This window comes from Bufo gargarizans, chromosome 4 (assembly GCF_014858855.1).
Source record: "Bufo gargarizans isolate SCDJY-AF-19 chromosome 4, ASM1485885v1, whole genome shotgun sequence".
Classification (NCBI taxonomy): Eukaryota; Metazoa; Chordata; class Amphibia; order Anura; family Bufonidae; genus Bufo; species Bufo gargarizans.
The window spans coordinates 187,860,153-187,881,579 of NC_058083.1; the positions used below are offsets into that span (position 1 = coordinate 187,860,153).

Consider the following 21,427-nt stretch of genomic DNA (forward strand, 5'->3'; position numbering starts at 1 on the left):
GGTCTCGTAGGATGTTCCCTGCCTCTGTCCTAATTCCAGTGATGTTGGGACCTCCCCTTTGATTTTTTACTATCATAGATAATAATCTGCTTGGCTTGCCGGACTCGCTAAAACTCCTCAATCCTGAAAAGAACATTTTATTTTGTGCTTTTTTGTATAAATTTTGTTTATATTCCTCCTGTACCTTTTTAAGTTGGAGTTGTTTTTCTATGGTATTTACAGAGATAATCTCATTCATTATCTGGTTGAGCCTCCCTTCTATTTCTTTTTGGGTTTGGGCGAAAAGATTTTTCTGTTTCCTGATTTCATGTGAATATATACCCCGGAGGTATGCCTTAAGCGAGTCCCAAACCATATGGATATGTGTTGAATTAACATTCTCCCTCCAAAAGAGTTTTATTTCTTCATTAATCTTATCTAGATCTCTTATCAATGTCATCCAGTGGGGGTTGAGTTTAAAGATTCTATTTTGGTTTGGTTTCTTAGGGCTGTCCAGTATTACCATGACCGGGCTATGGTCAGAGATGCCATGACATTCGTAATTCATTTTTTTAACCCTATTAATGAGCCCGGGGCTGGCGAGTGCCAGATCAACTCGAGACATGGACCTATATGTGTTACTAAAGCAAGAAAATACCTGCTTATTTCCGTAGAGAGATCGCCAGATATCGACCAGTGCCATCTCCGTACAGATTCTAGATAGCACTGTACTTGATCCCAGATTTGATTCATAATTAGTTATGGTGGAAATCCTATCTTTTTTGATGTCCATGACCGAGTTGAAATCGCCCATCACCAGCACCGGGCACTCCTCTCGTGCTGCAATGTATTCCATCAATTTACATAATACAGTAGTAGTAAAGGGGGGCGGGATGTATATAAATGCTATGATTATCCTTTGCCCCTGCCAATAGCAGTGCAAAAAGATGTACCGGCCTTCTTGATCAATTAGCTGTTCTATTGGGTCATAGTCTACCTGTCTATGAACATACACACTAATTCCCCTGGAGTATATAGAGTGGCAGGAGTGATATTCATGAGAGGCCCATCTCCTTCCGCCCAGAGTTGCTACCTTCTCACCTGTAAGGTGTGTTTCTAACAGGGCCACTATCGCTGGTAAGTGTCTAGAGACTAAATCGAACACTGCGCACCTCTTAATTTTATCCGCGAAACCGCGGATATTCCATGTCAATATACTAGACATTTTAGAGAATATAGCAACACTGAGCGGAAGGGCAGGGGAGCCACCAACAACATATCCTCAACACCACGACAGACCCCCGCGGAAAGAAATCCCCTCCTCCAACCCCCCCCCCCCAAAGCCCCGACCCCCCAACCCTCCCACCTCCCCAAACCCCCCACCCATTCTGTCCCTCGAGTCGCAAACTGTGACTCATAGGACTCTGACCATAGACTATCCTCCCTCCTCCCCCACACCGTCGACCCCCCCAGCTTCCTCTCGATGCATCACCGGCTTATTATTTAATTCCCTTTGAGTCCATCCAATCAGTTGCGTCATTTGGGTTAACAAAAAAAAGAACGGTCTCTTTATATACAACCCGTAGTTTCGCGGGGTACAGCATGGAGTATTTCACTTGCGCTTGTATCAGTCTCTTTTTCACATCTTTGTATTCCCTTCTTTTATCTTGCGTGACCTTCGAAAAGTCCGGGTATATCTCTATATTGGAGTCGCTATATTTCACCGTTTGTATCTCTCTTTTCCACCTAAGGATATAGTCCCGCTCTCTCGAGGAGGTCATCTTAATTAATAATGGCCTTGGTGCTGACCCTGGTGGGGGTTTTCTGGTTGGGATGCGATGTGCTCTCTCCACTATTGGTGTTACCGCTGCCTCTGCTGTTGTTACATTATCTGATAGCCATTTTTGGATAAAGCCCCTGGGGTCGTCTTTTTCCACTCCCTCCGGAAAGCCCACCATTTTGAGATTATCTCTCCGGGATCTGTCCTCCAGATCTGCCATTTTCCCCTTTAGTGTCTTATTGTCACTTTCTAATATTTCTATCCTTTTTTTAACCTGGGTGGATTCTTTTTGTAGCTCTGTAGTCAGGGTTACATACTCCTTAACACGTTGCCTCATTTTATTTAGGTCGTCTCGAATTACTGAGATATCGGTCTGTACTGCTGCCACCGTCGTTGTCAACGTGTTTAATGATTGATTGGTTGTTCTAACTGCCTCCAGTATGCCCGCTAATTTGCGATCGATATTGTTCATCTGGTTATCTGCTTCAGATGGCTGACTTTCTCCCGCCCTGTTTAGAGAGTTCCCACTCTCTTCATAATCCTCCGTTTGTAGTGTTTGTTTCTGGTTACTCCTCGTTTTAGTTGGTGGGGGTGGTGATTTGAGATATTTATCTAACTGTGTCCTTACAGTGCCCCCTTTGGGAGATGATGTGCCAATAGATTTTCTATTGGGAATTTTGGGGGCCATTTTCCCTTATTTTTTTTTTTTTTTTTTTTTTTTTTCCCTCCCCTCTCTTGGCACAGTCTGCCTACGATCTTCAACGGTCCTCCAACAGCTAAATGGATCTTATATACTCGGGTATCCGGAGCTCAAAGAGATGACGGAGCGGTTTTCAATATATAAATCATCCAGTGCAGTACATAGTCCAGAAACAGTACAGAGATGACGTTAATATCTACTCATATAGCATCCAGGGTAAAGCCTCTTGACTTTATCGCAATCAAAGTGGCTTCACAAAGGCGTCCACTGCGATCTGTAGAGCGACTTAGAGTGAGGAAGAAGGAGAATTGACGTGGCAGCAGTATTAGTAGCGAATAGCTACCTTTTTCATAGTCCGCCAACTCCCCCACTCCCCACAACTACCCAGCAGGCAGAGCAAACCCTGGTGGGCAAAGCAGGACACAAACAAACAAACACTCTGCAAACGGCCGCACCAAGGTAGTGGCACAAAGACACTCAAGGTACCCAGGGACAGAGGGACAGGGATGACGACCAATCACTCACTGTTCGATTTCACAGCACAAGGGGAACGTGTGGAGCCTGGAGCAGCATGGAACAGGTAGGGACCCGGACGGCAGCGTCAGGTATGGAGAGCATGTAGAGCCTGGAGCAGCGTGGAGCAGGTAAGGACCCGGACGACAGCATCAGGTATCAGCTCAATAAGCGTAGCCGCGGTGCCCTGTGCAGCCTAGGGCCGAGCCGGCGTGGCAAAGCGGTAAAGTACTTTAGAGCCCGGCGTCCGGAATCCAACAGAAGGAAGGTGGGCTTAGCGGTGTCTTAGCGGCGGCATCGAGGGTCAGAGCTGGAGCCGGCGTTGGGGGTAGGGCGGACCGCTGCACGCACGTTGCCTACGTCATGCTGCCGCGCCTCTGCATTAGCCACCGTGATTAATCTGGTGCCTTTTTACACTTTCTAGTCTAATGGTGCATTTACATTGGGAAGGATCTGTTCCCTGCTCATCAGAAGTAAGAGCTGCCTTTACACGCTGCAATCACCTCCACTGTATGGGGACCAGTGTTGGCTACTGCAGTCGCTCATCCTCATACAGATTCATTGTTTCTGGGCAGCAGAGTGCTGCTCTCACAGCATGATCTGCTGCTCAGAAATGATGATTTAGGTGTCCGCATTTTAAACGCATTTCACTCGATGAGCGAGTGTTTGATAATTCATAGGGTGATCAGCAGCACCTTTACACAGTCCAATTATCGGGAACGAGTGTTCGTTCCCAATAACCTGCCAGATAATAGTCCCGTGTAAAGGGACATTCAATTTACAATGTCTACTTAATCAGCCCCATTGTTTCTGTATTTGATTCTGTAGAACATGGGAAAAGTCAGCACATGTTTACTGGGAGAGCTCCACTTAGAAAAAGGTCACACTTTGTACTTCCCTTGTTATTATTTTATCTATATCTATATTAATGTACAACCTAAAAAAACAAGATACAAAAAACAAGATAAAACACTACCATTCATGATAAACTAATTGAGCATCTTAACTAAAAATGATTGAAGGTCATGTTAGTTCCCATATGAACCAAGCGCCCGCTAATGCCACATTCGTGACACAGGAAGTTGTGTTTTCCTAAAGACCATATCTGACTTCTGATTTATGTACCAGCGTCATAGTTAGGCTTTACTCCACTGGTTCAAAGATTGTTTGCTGCCTTAGTTTTCATACCCTGGCCAAGGCAAGAGTCACTTTTGATATCCCATGCCCCTATATGTACTACATACTAAAATAGATTAAGGAGATATATACAACCTGATGAAATATTTTACAAACAATGGACAATTGCAGAAAAAAAACTGCTACAAGAGAAATGGTCAACTTAGGAATTCCCTGCTGCTCCAGTGCTGATGATTCCCTGGCCTGCCTTTCTTTAGGGGCTCCAGTAATGATGTGGTGGGTTGACATGTGACCACTGCAGCCTTTCACTGGCCATACCGTTGATGTGTAGACGTCACTGGCTTCACTGCAATGGTCATGTGTCAACATACCATGTCATCACTGGAGCCAGGAAATGAGAGACTGGCGGGTGATCAGCAAAGTTCTCAGCCAAGGCAGCAGCAGGGAATTGGTTAAGGTATCACTCCAACTGTTTGTAACAAAAATGTTGTGGGTTGAAAAACCTACTTAAGCCATAGAGTAACAGACTAAAAAAAATGTATTTTTTAATAAATTGTTTATCTCCTTGACCTGTGTACACAAGTGTTCTAATACTGAGGCTATAACATCTGCCATGGAAACAGTGGGTATACAGAATCAGAAAAGTATGATATTGACATTAGAGTACACATAGCCTTCAAGGCTAAGGTTAACTATAGGTTTTTGTCCCCGTTTAACTTATACACATGTGATATATATGTTAAACAGATGCCATACATTACTTCTCTCACCATGGGCTTCCACAGTAAAACGGATGCCTCACACATTCTATACAGTGGCCTCCATCACATAGGGTTCCATGTTCCATGTTAGTAGTCATTTGAGTACATACTTATTATGGCATTATTACCAACAAAGCCCAAATATCCCTGCACAATCCATCTCTGGGAAAAAGCTGACATTTTCATTACTACTGTTTTATGACATTTAACCTCATGTGGTCCTCTTGATGGTAATCTCTTTTCAACACCTTTCTGCACCACACCCCCCTATTACTATTCTATTCAAAGACATTCAGCAGCGGGTTTCAGCTGTAACATACAACTGATACCATGCTCCAATGGCTTAAAGTTAATTCAGATCCCAGCTATTTCACCTATTAGATAATGCTGTGAATAGCAAGTGCAGCACCTAAGAGGTTTCACAAAGGGAGGGAGTCCTCGTCACTGGTGACAGGGACGGAGGGACTGATAATCACTCGTTTACGGTTCTGTTACACTTAGAATAACTGTTTAGAGCACACACCGTCATTTATATAACACAGTGAGCGTGCTTCACAAGGAGGACCAGAAGCAGCACCTACTTTGAGTTTCCTCTGATGCTCTGTATGTGATATGAGCAGCTCCTCTGTGCAGATGACATCATTGGGGAGTTCTGTCTCTGCCAGGCTGGTCCCAAACGTCTGCAAATTCTGGGCTGTCGTTTTTACAACTTGAGCAAAGCTCTCAATGGCCTGTTTCAGGGAATATATAGTATAACATAGTATGTCAGTTTACCTGGAAATAATACCGATGCTAGTGTAACATATTTACACTGCATATTCAGTTTTCAATGTAGCTGAAAACATACAAACCATATTTTATAGAATTTAAAGGGCATCTGTCATCAGATTTGCAGCTATGACACTGGCTGACCTGTGGAATGTGCGCTTGGCAGCTGAAGACATCTGTGTTGGTCTCATGTTCATATGTGCTTCCATTTATGTTTTAATATATGCAAATGATCCCCTAGGAGCAACAGGAGCGTGGCCATTACACCTAGAGGCTGTGTTCTCTCTGCAACTATTGCACCCTCTGCACTTTGACTGACATGGTCAGGTGGTGAAAACATCATCACGCCTGGCCCTGTCAATGAAAGTGGAGAGGGCGCAGCAGTTACAGAGAGAGAAGAGCCTCTAGGTGTAACGGCAACGCCCCAATTGCTCCTAGAGGCTCATTTGCATATGGAAGCACATATGAACATGGGACCAACACAGATGCTTTCAGCTGCCAAGCGCACATGTAACAGGTCCGACAGTTTCATAGATACAAATCTAATGACAGATGCCCTTTAAAGTGGTTCTCCGGGAATTAAGAAAATGAAAATACTTAAATATTACTTCATTATGAATATATTCCCAATTACCTTAGGGTACTTTCACACTTGCGGCAGAGTGATCCGACAAGAAGTTCCGTCGCTGGACGTATGCCAACTGATGACATTTGTAAGACTGATCAGGATCCTGATCAGTCTAAAAATGCCTGATCAGTCAGAAAAATGCATTGAATTGCCGGATCCGTCTTTCCGGTGTCATCCGGCATTAATTTTTTTCACCTTTTGCGCAGACCGGAAGGACGGATCCAGCATTCCGGTATTTTGAATGCCGGATCCGACACTAATATGTTCCAATGGAAAAAAATGCCGGATCCGGCAGTCAGGCAAGTCTTCCGTTTTTTTGGCCGGAGATAAAACCGTAGCATGCTGCGGTTTTATCTTTTGCCTGACCAGTAAAAATGACTGAACCGAAGACATCCTGATGCATCCTTAACGGATTACTCTCCATTCAGAATGCATGGGGACATACCCGATCAGTTCTTTTCCGGCATAGAGCCCTTTTGACGAAACTCAGTGCCGGAAAAGAAAAACGCTATTGTGAAAGTACCCTTACATTAGTTATAATGGCTTGTTTTGTCTAGGGAGCTATCATTAGGAAAAACAAAAATGGCCGACATCCTATTAGTACACACAGAACCTGTCCTAATCACCCAGCAGGATGAGTTACGTCACAACGCTAAGCTAAATAGCTGCCTCATCCTCCTCTCTGCTCTGCTTGTCAGGGATTATGATCCTGAATACAGTTTAATAATATGGTCATCAGCTGAATCTTTGTAGGAATGGAGTTCATGAACAGATGTGGCTATTGAGCAGCAGCACTTGTATGTAGTCTCCATTACCACAGTCTGTCCTGTCCGTCCTCTCTGTACTTCATGTCTTCTCATGAACTCCATCCCTACAGAGATTCAGCTGAAGATCTTCTCATCTGTATTCAGGATCATAATCCCTGACAAGTAGGAGAGGACGATGAGGCACCTCAGTGTGAAGTAACTTGTCCTCCTCTGTGATTAGGAAAGTTTTTTTGTGCGGACTAATAGGACAGCGGCCATTTTCTTCCTAATCATTGCTCCCTAGGCAAAACAAGCCATTATAACGAATGAAAGGTATTTGGGAATATATTTACAATAAAGTAATATTTACATATTTTCATTTTCTTAATTCCCGGAGAACCCCTTTAACTTATTTCTGGCAGTTCACTATATAAAGCATACCTGTTTCAGGAGACTTTTCAGAACAACCTGCCATGTCCGTACAAGAGGAATAACACTACATGTGGCGGATATAAGACTTTTATCTGCAGACTTTCTCAGTACTTCCTGAGACACTAGATGGTGACCGCCATGAGGTCTCTTGTACACTGCACATACAGAGAAGAAGAGATTCTGCTCCCCTGTTTCTGTAGCATACCCCCAGAAGCAGCAGCAACATAAAGGACATAATACAACAGTAATAAGCAGTGTTGGTATGAATCCAGTACTAGGGTGAGAGAGAATAGCACTTACTAGATTCAGCAGTAGGGTCTATGTGTGTCCCATAATCCACCTTCATCTTTGCTTCACTGAAATTTGATTTACTCAGCAATCAGTGCAGGAGGTTGGTGGCGGGGAACAAATGTATTGAAATGTTTCTTACCATAGCTTGTACTATTGGTTTATGGGGGAAAATTAAATGATTCAGAGCTACCCGAAGCTCTTGGCTATTTGAGTACAGACAGATTCATGATGTGATCTGTTAAATATACCAATATACTCTATGAAAGTGTCTGGCAGCAACTCATATTTTCCTCTTGAAATTACAATAAAATGCTCTGCCTGTTTACAGGGAGGTTGAGATGGCCAAACTTGTAGAACTACCTTAAATGTGTGGTTTGAATGATTTTCTATACTAGACATTATCTAAAAGATCCCCCCTAATGCCCGGGCCCCTCGTATACATTATACTTACCTGCTTCCTGGCACCTGCGTCGCTCCTGATCCTTGAAACTCCCCGTCATGGGGAGGGTGGAGGCGTGGAGCAGCCAATAGCGGCCCCGACGGTCACCAGCCTCAAGGGGGCTCATCAACGTCGCAGCCTGCTATTGACTGCTCCCCCCGTTGCCGGATGTTTTGATCTGAGTATCGGGGAGAAGCAGCGGCGGCCGTGCAGGGATCTGGAGCGACACAGGTGCCGGGGAGCAGTTAAGTATAATGTAAACGGGATCCTTTGGAATTCGGATAACCCCTCTAACATTCATACAACACTATTTGCAGCAACTGCTGCTTTTCAGACATCTGGTGTTTAATAGTATGAAGGGAAGTTTTCGCACACAACATAGCAGTTTCAGTGAAGCTCCTCTCACAAGGGCTCAATTTACATTTCCTAAAACATGCTTGACAAAGACATCAAGCACTCCTCCATCATCCTTTCATTTGCTCTATATTTGACTGCATAATACTCTTTACCTGTCATCTACTCTCCAATGTCTGTGCCTTTTAGGGTACTTTCACACTAGCGTTTTTCTTTTCCGGCATAGAGTTCCATCCTAGGGTCTCTATACTGGAAAAGAACTGATCAGGCATATCCCCATGCATTCTGAATGGAGAGTAATCCGTTCAGGATGCATCAGGATGTCTTCAGTTTAGATCGTTTTGACTAATCAGGCAAAGGATAAAACCGTAGCATGCTACGGTTTTATCTCCAGCGGAAAAAAAACTGAAGACTTGCCTGAATGCCGGATCCAGGATTTTTCCCCGTACGAATGTATTAGTGCCAAAATACCGGAATGCTGGATCCATCCTTCCGGCCTGCGCAGACCGGTAAAAATGTGAAAAAAAAATACAAAAATATAAATTACCACAGTTTTCACTTGATAAGGCCTCATGCACACGGCCGTGGTTTGGGTCCGCATCCGAGCCGCCGTTTTGGCGGCTCGGATGCGGACTCATTCATTTCAATGGAGCCCCAAAAGATGCGGACAGCACTCCGTGTGCTGTCCGCATCCGTGGCTCCATTCCGCGGCACCACAAAAAAATATAACATGTTCTATTCTTGTCCGCGATTTGCTTCTATAGGTGTGGGAGATGTTTGGGGTGTAAAAGCTTGTAATTTCTAAAAAAGATTACCAAGGTCCAATCCACCCAGAACCAGTTCACTTTAGACATCAAAGGTTGCCTAACATGTGATTCCTCCAGAGTTGTCTACCTTATCCAGTGCCCCTACCAGAGACAATACATTGGCAGAACTAAGAGACCCCTGAAAGTAAGAATAACATCAAAAAAGGTTATGAAAACCACTCTTTATCGAAACACTTTAAGGTGTCACATAACAGCGACTTCAGAGGTATCTCGTTTGTGGCCCTGGAGAAGGTAGACATACACTGGAGAGGAGGCAACCATATTATGGGAATGTCCCGAGCCGAGTCCAAAAGAATCTATGACTTTGGTAGTCTTCTCCCTGCAGGTCTGAATTCAGACTTAGAGATCTTTGGTTTCAATTGAACTACTGACCCCAATGAAATCACGTGGGTGTATATATATATATATATATATATATATATATATAAAGAAATCATGATAACATACTCATATACCCAACCTATATATAAGCACTATAGGCGTGATATCTCACATGGATGACGAATAATTAAGGGAAGGTGAGGGGAATAATGCCTAGACAAATTATAAAACCCTAAAAACAATTATGAAACCCTAAAATATTTGTAGGATACGGTATGAAAAATTATGCATTTACTATATAGGGACTCACAAAAGCAATTAAATTTGGGATGTTATGGGGAATCCTCTGATAATTGCGAATAACTACAGGCCTGAAAGAAACCCTCTATATAGAAGATAAATGGGTCCATTCTGCACATTCTCTGAAAAAAACGCAATTATAAATATAAAACGCATGTAAGAAAATCCATTGCCATCACAGGGGAATCGATCAAAAGATGTTAGGTCAGCAACAGGGTACACCCTCTGTGAAAGCCTTCTCTTAAAAATAAAAATAAAAGAAATGGTGAAAATGATTTAAATGATTTTGAATATTTATAATATGAGGGAACTAAAAATGTTTGTGTGATATTTAAAAATGTCTGTGTGATATTGAAGCCAAAAAAAATTCACACAAAATACGATTGGAGAAAAATTGGAGAGTGGTTGAACTGTGGGACGCCACAGTAGGAATCTTTACACACCAAACAAGTTGAACCAGCGAGGTATACAGTGAGTACAGATATAATCTGGACAGAGTATATTGGGACTTTACAGAGACCATACGTCCGACATAAAAGGCCCTACACATTTGGGCTGACTACATTCACAGCACGGTCGGAACCATATGTATGGTGTGCTCAGACTCCTGAGAGAGTCGAAACAGATGGACAGTCTGAACATTGTTTAATGTGGAGCCATATAGTTACATACGCACAGTGGTTTAACACCTAAGGTCCTGCATGAATTTGCTATACGTTGCATAGAATCTGTATGTGTCTATATCATAGGCCATCTACTAATGATTATTACAATCTGAAATACAGCTGTGTGCACACCGTCCAGGGCAGATTTCGCTCTACCACATTAGCTGTGCTCCAAAGAGTCATCCCTATTGGGAGGCTACAGATACAGCTTCCTTGATATAGCGAGCCTTGGAGGCGACGTTTTTTTGTATTAATGTAAAAGCTTGGTCCTAGATATATCCATATTTTCTTTTTATACATTTTATTCATTTTATCTGATGTATGCATGTTGATGTAGTTATAATAAATTTTACTTTTCCACGTGATTTCCAATAGTTTGGAGTGCCGGTTCAACTTTTCATATTTTTCACTGATGTCTAGCCCTGTCAATCAAGGGGAGGGGGGCATGTGCAGCGCACAGGGGGTGTTACATAGCAGTGCTCAGACGATTCAGCCCCGCCTCATAGTGCTCGAACCGCTAATTTGCATGTGGATAAAAACAATGAGTTCTCTGGAGCTGTTTAACATACAGATAAAAGAAAGGTACAATTTTAATCAGCATGATGAGCCCTACCAGGCAGTGTGTCTGGTTTAATAGAGTTGATCCTGGTGACATAGCCTCTCACACCTGATTGTCATCTCTTTGATTGAAAGCACCTGACTCTAATTTTACGTTCAAATTATCTAAGCCTAAATGGTCACATACTTTCAAGCACCAATGTAGCGGCGGCTGTGCTTTGTTCCATTTCAGCTGCACGGCCCTGCACAGCTGCTCTTCAGACAGCTGATCAGCAGGGGTGCTGAAAGTTGGACCCACATTGATCTACTATTGATGGTCTATCCTGAAGACAGGTCACCAATTTTAAAATTCCAGATAACCCCTTTAACAATGATTACCTTTATATAAGAAAGCTATGACAACTGTGAAGGAAAACTTTATATTAGTAAAAAGAAATCACTGCATATAAGTCCTTGTTAAACTATTGAATATGTGATTTATTGCTGAAATGTTCTAATGAACATTGAGTTTGGACAAAATTATAGCCAACAAACGCCTTGAATAGTTATTACTTACCGTTCTGTGCTGTATCCATTGTCCATGGCTATATTCCAATGTACCTCCCAGTTCATTAGTTAACTGACTTTTTTCAATGTATCCATGAAGATCCGAAACAGAATTTATCATAATTATCTGTAATTTTCAAACAGGGGAAACACTTTACAATTAGAATTATTCTAAGAATTCATGCAAATTAATTTTGGAAACACATTGCATGTATGTTTGTGGGCAATCAACAAATGAGAGACACATATATACAGAAATCTTGGAGATGAAAACCTTAATTTGGTGGTACAGACTGAGTGCAGATGTTGTCCCCTGATTGGAACTATCTCAGGACTGCATGGCAACAATGCTAGCCGATGAACCAAGAATGCCTATAAAACAATACCTTCATCTAATTGGAATACTGTAAAAGAACTGTGTACTAGCTTGTACACAATGTGATACCTCTTGGCGCAAAACCACAATTGCGAGTGACGTCTTTTTTTAAAATGATTTATTCGTTCAGGTGACAACGTGTTTCGGTTCTTTTACAGTATTCTACATCACTCCTTTGGAGTGCTGGCAACTCCAAGGATTGAGAAGATACCGGCAGCATACCTCCTCCTGATTGAACCCTTATTCCCCCCCCGCCTTTGCAAGTGTTGTGCTGATACAGGCACAACACCAGAAGGTGAGTGTAACTACTGACACAGCACTCTCTCTAAATCTAATACCCAAAATGTACTACCCTATGAGCGCCTTGTCTCCCGTTTATTTTGCCAAATTTGCTTCATCTAATTGGAAACACAGAAAATTATGGGTTCATTTATCAAACTGGTGTAAATTAGAACTGGCTTAGTTGCCCATAGCAACCAATCAGATTCCACCTTTCATTTTCCAAATTAGTCAAAAATGAATGGTGGAATCTGATTAGGTTGCTATGGGCAACTAAGCCAGTTCTACTTTACACCAGTTTGATAAATGACCCTATTAGTGTTTCCTTCTGTAGGAAGTCTAATGGAAGATCGTCCCATAAGTCTCAATACCATCAGGTTGACTCTCTAGTGCAGAGGCATTCAACTGGCTGAGCGTGGTCCAAATCCAAACTAGGACAGACCTACAGACCTGCTGTTCCCCCCACTGTCTTTCTCCTGCACACAGTACAATGCTCCCTCCTCCTTTCTTCGGGACCTGCACTATAGAAAAAACCAGCAGCAACCTCTTTAGGTTGTTACTGCTCCATGCTATCACATGCTATCACAGCCACCACTGCGCTACACTCCCAGCCATAAAGTCCCTAGTAGTTTGTCCACATGGAGAATATTTGCCAACTCTTGGAAAGGATGGCAAATTTCCCAGGTGGACCACGTATACACCTCAGCCCATTTCTCACCTCTCTCCACTCCCAAGCAGATGTGCAGAAACAGCAGCAACCTCTTCAAGTTGTTACTGCCCGTGATATCACAGCCCCACCCCTCCTAACTCCTAGCCAGACAGTCCATGCCAGTTTGTGCTCATGGAACATACTTGCCAATTCTCCTAAATTACGCAGGCAGCCAAACGTATTCACCAATGCCCATTCCTGCGCTTCCTTTACTCCCAAGCACAGTGGTGGCACCTTGGAGCACAGAGAGGTACAGGAAAGGGAGAGGTGGGTATTTGAATCTTCCCAGCCATGTCAATGGTGCATGCTCACACACCCTGCACCCCATCTAGAAGCTTCACATTTGCTGGACCTAATATAGAGGCACTTATCTTAATGCAGTATTGTGAGTACCCTCTCATGAACAGAAGGACCTAATCATGTCTTGTATACACTGTACGATCGGAATTTCTCCATTGTCTGTTAGTGTCCATGTGCCAGGTACAGTTGGCCTCTAAGTTTCTCTGCCCCAGGTGCCCCATTACTGTCTCTACCTGCAAGTATCTCCTATAGTACACCTCAGTTAGCATACATTATTTATTGCCTCTACCCCCAGTTTAATGCCTTATTTAGTTATTCTGCTCCAGGTGCCAATTTACAGTTGCAAGAAAAAGTATGTGAACCCTTTGGAATGATATGGATTTCTGCACAAATTGGTCATAAAATGTGTTCTGATCTTCATCTAAGTCACAACAATAGACAATCACAGTCTGCTTAAACTAATAGCACACAAAGAATTAAATGTTACCATGTTTTTATCGAACACACCATGTAAACATTCACAGTGCAGGTGGAAAAAGTATGTGAACCCTTGGATTTAATAACTGGTTGGACCTCCTTTGGCAGCAATAACTTCAACCAAACGTTTCCTGTAGTTGCAGATCAGACGTGCACAACGGTCAGGAGTAATTCTTGACCATTCCTCTTTACAGAACTGTTTCAGTTCAGCAATATTCTTGGTATGTCTGGTGTGAATTGCTTTCTTGAGGTCATGCCACAGCATCTCAATTGGGTTGAGGTCAGGACTCTGACTGGACCACTCCAGAAGGCGTATTTTCTTCTGTTTAAGCCATTCTGTTGTTGATTTACTTCTACTGTATGCTTTGGGTAGTTGTCCTGTTACAACACCCATCTTCTGTTGAGCTTCAGCTGGTGGACAGATGGCCTTAAGTTCTCCTGCAAAATGTCTTGATAAACTTGGGAATTCATTTTTCCTTCGATGATAGCAATCCGTCCAGGCCCTGACGCAGCAAAGCAGCCCCAAACCATGATGCCCCCACCACCATACTTCACAGTTGGCATGAGGTTTTGATGTTAGTGTGCTGTGCCTCTTTTTCTCCACACATAGGGCCAGATTTATCATGACTCTGACAGCTCACTCCACTTTAACATATGGCTAAAGTCAGTTTTAGCCAAGTCAGATTTATGATCGGCCCTTTAAGACTATAATAAATGTGGTTTGACGATAGCAGTTTATCCATCAGTAAGCAGCTTTACAAAAGTCGCACATCTTTCCGAAAAAGTTGCACGTTTTTATGAAAAAGTTGCATGTTCTATTAAAAAGTCTCATAAGATAAGCATGGTCCTCACTGGAGTGAAATTGCGACTTTTTTGCGACTTTTTAAATAGTCCCAATAGTAAATCTGTCTAGAGATTAATTTACATAAGAAAACACGCCCACTTTCAGAAAACTGGCAGTTTTAGCGTTTGGGACTTTTTGGGGGAACTTTTTCACTCCATTATTCTGACCTGAGCTAATGATAAATCTGGCCCATACTGTTGTGTGTTTCTTCCAAACAACTCAACTTTGGTTTCAACTGTCCACAGAATATTTTGCCAGTACTGCTGTGGAACATCCAGGTGCTCTTGTGCAAACTGTAAACGTGCAGCAATGTTTTCTTTGGACAGCAGTGGCTTCCTCTGTGGTATCCTCCCATGAAATCCATTCTTGTTTAGTGTTTTACGTATCGTAGATTCGCTAACAGGGATGTTAGCATATGCCAGAGACTTTTGTAAATCTTTACCTGACACTCTAGGATTCTTCTTCACCTTTATTGAGTAGACTGCGCTGTGCTCTTGCAGTCATCTTTACAGGACGGCCACTCCTAGGGAGAGTAGCAGCAGTGCTGAACTTTCTCCATTTATAGACAATTTGTCTTACCGTGGACTGATGAACAGCAAGGCTTTTGGAGATACTTTTATAACCCTTTCCAGCTTTATGCAAGTCAACAATTCTTAATCGTAGGTCTTCTGAGAGCTTTTTTGTGTGAGGCATCATTCACATCACGCAATGCTTCTTGTGAAAAGCAAACCCAGAACTGGTGTGTGTTTTTTATAGGGCAGGGCAGCTGTAACCAACACCTCCAATCTCATCTCATTGATTGGACTCCAGTTGGCTGACACCTTACTCCAATTAGCTCTTGGAGATGTCATTAGTCTAGGGGTTCACATACTTTTTCCACCTGCACTGTGAATGTTTACATGGTTTGTTCAATAAAAACAACATTTAATTATTTGTGTGTTATTAGTTTAAGCAGACTGTGATTGTCTATTGTTGTGACTTAGATCACATTTTATGACTAATTTATGCAGAAATCCATATCATTCCAAAGGGTTCACATACTTTTTCTTGCAACTGTATGTCTCTGCCCCAGGCTCAGAACATGCTCTGTTGTTGCTCAAGGCTGGAATTTCAGATTGTACCACCATTCTGAGTAGATTTCAGTTCAAAGTCTGGGGTGTTGAGGGAAGTGAAAGAACAAGGAGCGGTGACTATTGTACAGTAGCTGAATGGTTAGGAAATGCAAGGCTCACAAATGAAAGTTATGTAAAATGGTTATTGCTGGTGTTCAGCTCATTTAGAAGAGTATATTTTTATTCTGATAATACTGTGGAGAGGAAAGAATGTGAACAATTGATAACACTCATCTCTATGTTTTATTTTTATATTTAAATCTCTTCATCATGGAAATCAGAAAAAAAATGTACAGGAGGCCGGCGAGCATAATATAAATCAGTCAGATGTTCTTCAGGCAAAGACTAAACACAAGGGACAAATTTATCTTCTCTTCCTTTTGCATAGAAAGCTGAACATAATCCCTGGACATCTGAAAGTTAGGCTACATGCACACAAACGTATTTGGTTTCCATGTCCATTCATTTATTTATTTTTTGCGGTTAGGATGCGAACCCATTAATTTCAATGGGTCCGCAAAAAACGCAGACAGCACACCGTGTGCTGTCCGCATCAGTATGTCCGTTCCGTTGCCCCGGAAAAAAAAATTGTGCATGTCCTATTTTTTTCTAGTTTGCAGACAAGGATAGGCATTATTACAATGGATCCGCAAAAAAAAAAAAAACGATGCCATATAGAACGTCATCCATTTTTTTTGCGGACCGCAAAACACATACGGTCGTGTGCATGTAGCCTTAGTCAGTAATGCTGAGAGGGTATACCCCAATTCACCTATCAGTATTAGGCTACATGCACACGACAGTTTTTTTTGGTCCGCAAATAGCGGATCCGTGTTCCTGTTTTTTTTACATCCGTTCCGTTTGTCCGCAAATTTTGTAGGTTGTATTTCCGTGTTTTTAAATTTTTTTTAGGCGGTCCGCGGATGACATACGGATGGCTTCCGTTGGTCATCCGCATTTTTTTGCAGACCCATTGACTTCAATGGGTCCACAGAACGTTTATTGCGGACAAGAATAGGACATGCAATACTTTTTTGCGGACAGGAAACACGGACAGCGGACGCGGACAAGAAATGGATGAGTCCACCGCATTTTTTTACAGATCCATAGAAATGAATGGGAAACCATCCAATCCGCAAAAAAAACCGGAACTGAGGCCGCAAAAAAACACTGCTGTGTGCATGTAGCCTTATTTGGAGTTTTTGAGGAAATTGGAGTATCCAGAGGAAATCCACATAGAAAGGCCTCATGCACAGGACCGTTGTTTGGGTCCGCATCTGAGCCGCTGTTTTTGCAGACACACGGGCGGCTTCCGTTGATTGCGGACCGCAAAAAAAACAGAACGGTTGTGTGCATGAGGCCAAAGGCCTCATGCACACGACCTTTTTTGTGGTCCGCATCCGAGCCATAGGTGTGGACCCATTCACTTCAATGGGGCCGCAAAAGATGCGGACAGCACTCTGTGTGCTGTCCGCATCCATTGCTCCGTTCCATGGTCCCGCAAAAAAAATATAGCATGTGCTATTCTTGTCCGTTTTGCGGACAAGTATAGGCATTTCTACAATGGTCCGCCTGTTCCGCAAATTGCAGAAGGCACACGCGGGCGGTTTCCGTTTTTGGCGGATCTGCGGTTTGCGGACTGCAAAAAATGGTACGGTCGTGTGGATGAGGCCAAAGGCTGCATGCACACGACCGTTGTGCGTTTTGTGGTCTGCAAATCGCGGATCCACAAAACACAGATGGCGTCCGTGCACAGTCCACAATTTGCGGGACAGCACGGACAGCCTTTATTATAACTGCCTATTCTTGTCCGCCAAGCAGAGTGAATGGGTCCGCATCCGAGCCGCCAAAACAGAGAGAAAATACAACCTCCTATGTAGCTGTTGCCCTTTAGTTAGTTAAGCTGACAAAACATCTTTGGGACAGATATAATAATAATGGTGTTTAATCTGCCAGTTGAAGTCCATTGGCACAAAAGGCCAAATTTGTTAAGAAGCACAGGCCTCTTAAGAAATTATGTGCATCTTCCAGCAGTCTGTGAACCCAAAACTCAAATCTATACCAGCTACTAGCTTCTAGATGACTTCTAGGCACATCCTCTATCCTCTCTTGTCACAGTGTGAACATGTCTTCCTAGCTCACATGGGGAGTAGTACAAGGCGAGAGCCAGTCAGGTGAATCCTGTTAGGGTCTCCGGGACAGACCAGTCTAAAGGCCTCATGCAAACAACCGTTGTACATCCGAGTCTCAGTATTTTTGAATGGAACGGAAATACGGATACGGAATGCATACCGTTTTTTTGCGGACCCATTGGAATGAATGGTTCCATATATTGACCATATATGGAACGCAAAAAACAGAACGTAAACGGAAAAAAAAAATGGGGTCCATTCACACGTAGTTTGAAGACAAGAATAGGACATGCTCTATTTTATTCCAGAGCCGCAGACCAGAAGGTCAGCGGCATGCTCTGTAAATGCAGATGCGGACAGCACACTGTGTGCTGTCCGCATCCATTCTGTCCCCATAGAGAATGAATGGGTTCGCACAATTGCGGAACGGATGTGGACCAAAATTGCGGACGTGTGAATGGAGCCTAAGGCAGCAGCTTAGGCAGCAGTGAAAATACCTACCACTGAAAATAAATGTGTTTTATCGCAGATTTATAGATTTTCAAATGGAATCAAGTAATAATTGCATGTGGCCGCACAGTAGGCCCCCGCAATGAATTATACTGGTAAACCCTTCCTTATTTGACGGTCGCATATACCACCAGCTCAGGGGCACTGCCATGGGCAGTTCCTGTGCCCCTTCGTATGCCAACTTGCTCCTGGGCTGGTGGGAGGAGTCTGTGGTGTTTGGGGATCCATCACCTTGGTTTATCGAATACATCGCTTTCTGGTCACGCTACATTGACGATATCTTTCTGTTATGGAGCGGTTCAGAGAGCGATTTCGATAGACTCATTTCAGAATTGAATGTGAACAGCTTCAATTTAAGATTTACCTCCGTAATTGTTAAAGATCGCCTGCCTTTCCTGGATGTGGTTATCTGTAGGGATGACAAGGGCGGCCTGAGCACGTCTATCTACCGGAAGCCTACTTCTACCAACTCCCTCCTTAGGTGGGACAGCTGCCATCCTGTCCCTCTTATGAGAGGGATTCCAACCGGACAGTACTTGAGATTAAAACGTAACTGCTCAGAACTCAGTGATTTCAAGCACCAGGCTAGAGACCGAGGTCTAGGTTTCAGGAAAGGGGGTATCCGGATAGGACTCAGACTGGCCTACGAGAAAGCTAAAATACGCACTCGAACAGAGTTACTCCACCCCACGACTAGCAGGGTGTGTGAATCTCAAGGTACTGTCCGGGTAATAGGCACTTTCGATGCTGCAGCTTCCCAAGTAAAGAAGATCTTGGCACGGCACTGGGACACCTTGCTGATGGACCCAGACCTGACTGTTTCCCTCACCTTTAGAAGAGGGAATAACCTAAGGGATAGGCTGGTGCACAGCCATTTTGCACCTCCAGTGAAGCCACGGGCGTGGCTGGATACACCTGTGACAGGATGCCACAGATGTGGACATTGTAGCTTCTGTGGCTGCCTGTCACAGGGTAAGACCTTCACTGGAGAACCAAACAACACTGTTTACCATGTGAGAGGTTTCATCATCTGCCGCTCGGCGGGTGTGATTTACCTGATAACGTGTATTTGCGGGCTACGTTACATTGGCAAAACTTTCAGGGAACTGCGCAAGCACACTACGGTGACATCCGAAACAACAGGGATACCCCCATAGCGCGCCATGTACAGCTGTCACATGACGGACAACCTTCGGCCATCAGCTTTATGGCCATTGAGCGTGTTCTCAAACCCGTACGGGGGGGGGGGGGGGGGGGGGGGGGGGGGGCGACTGGAATAGACACATTCTACAAAGAGAATGTTGGTGGACGTTCACCCTAAACACAGTCGCCCCTCACGGTCTCAATGAGCAACTAAACTACAGCTGCTTCTTATGATCGCTAGGGTTTCTGCCTAAATCCTGGGATTGGAGTCTCTGTCATTTAACCCCTGTTTATTTTTGGTCCTTTGTGGGATAATGGGCACACACTGCCATGTCTCATGAGAATATACGAGAGGGATAAGGGGGTTATGGTCCCACCAAACCAATGAGCCAAGTTGTCTGCTCCCCCTTTATGTACCCTCTCCCCATTCTATTTCTAAATCCATACTGGAGCCAAATCCTCCCAATTAATACACCCTTAATAGGGGGCGGTCCAGCTATATGGTCATGCAGACCGGATGAGCGGTTCTGCATGACTCAAATTGTGCCCCAAAGTGAAGCTCTACTAAATTGTCAAGCACTCAGACCGGGTGTTTGGCCACTTCAGTTGCCTGGGGCATCCTTGCGCAAGCGCGGCTGGTAAGTCATTCCGATCACATGGCCGTCGTCATGACGCGATTGTCTCTGACGTCGGCGGTCACGTGATGCGGAAATACAGCCATGCGTTCCACCTCGAGCCTCATGAAACGCATGGGGCAGAGGTTTAGAGCGCATGCGCAGCCATGTGATTTTGGTTACTCCGATCACATGACCGCAATAGTTATATGCCTCCCATGACGTCATCAATAGGCATCTGACCGGCAATTGTAAGCCGATTAGGAGGCATCCTACATGACCCTTTATAAGGGGGCAGTCCTGCCCCACTTGCTGCCGGTCACCCCACCACTGCAGATACCACCACCCTGGGTCCTGCTTAGAGGTGGACTTACAGCCATACGCTGACTGCAGCTATTAGCAAGTAAGTGATTTCCCTCCACTACCCACATGGGAAGATTGATGGAGGTTCATTCAAGTTACTTTACTCACTTTTGTTTGTTCATTTCTTGCAGTTACCCCTAGACTCATACCTAGCCACATACTGACTGCAGTTAATGCACACGCTATCTCCTAAATCTATGGTCAACCAGCCGGGAGGGATAACCATCACCTTTGCCCCATGTCCCCTGAAGAATCCTGGGGCATCCATTGAAGAAACGCGTCGGGACACTTGAGTATACCCCCGCCAAAAAACCCCCACTTTTTTTGTGGGTTTTTGGTGGGTCAATATCTCTACATTATTTTATATGTGTATTGTTCTATTGGACGGGAATTTGTGTTAGGGCCTCACAAGGGCTTGCAACACAGGAACAAAGTTCCAGTCTGGGCCACCCCTTGCAGGGCTTTTTGGACCCCGTCCTTTGGAAAGACTCTATAGGGTTGACTAGGACAAGTAGGGAGGCAGTAGGGCCAGTGAGTTACACATACCAACACCGTCTTACTGGTTTTCCCACATATGTATTTGTCCAGTCCATCGTATACATTTTTGTTTGTATTGTAACTGTTTTTGCCCCGTCACCTCAATAGGTCAAGGGCACACACGTCTTACTCGTCGTACGTTAGTAGGGGGCGTTTTTTATCTCCTATACGCTATTAAAAGTGAAGTTTTATTGAGTATGCTGCCCCCCATATTTTTCTCTTGTGTCTATAAATACCAAGAAATATTCCATATTGTTGATCGTGCATTATCATTTCCATTCCATTG

The 21,427-nt window shown here is 43.8% G+C and overlaps 1 protein-coding gene across 1 annotated transcript in view; it reads right to left on the reverse strand.

The window, feature by feature from the left end:
• MCF2L2 (MCF.2 cell line derived transforming sequence-like 2) overlaps nt 1-21,427 on the reverse strand; it is a 508,793-nt gene that overhangs the window by 348,547 nt on the left and 138,819 nt on the right. Inside the window, exons 6-7 of the mRNA XM_044288562.1 lie at nt 11,756-11,872; nt 5,452-5,601 (exon numbers count right to left, since the gene is read on the reverse strand). Coding sequence (XP_044144497.1) covers nt 5,452-5,601; nt 11,756-11,872 — 267 coding nt within the window. The remainder of the gene's footprint in view (nt 1-5,451; nt 5,602-11,755; nt 11,873-21,427) is intronic.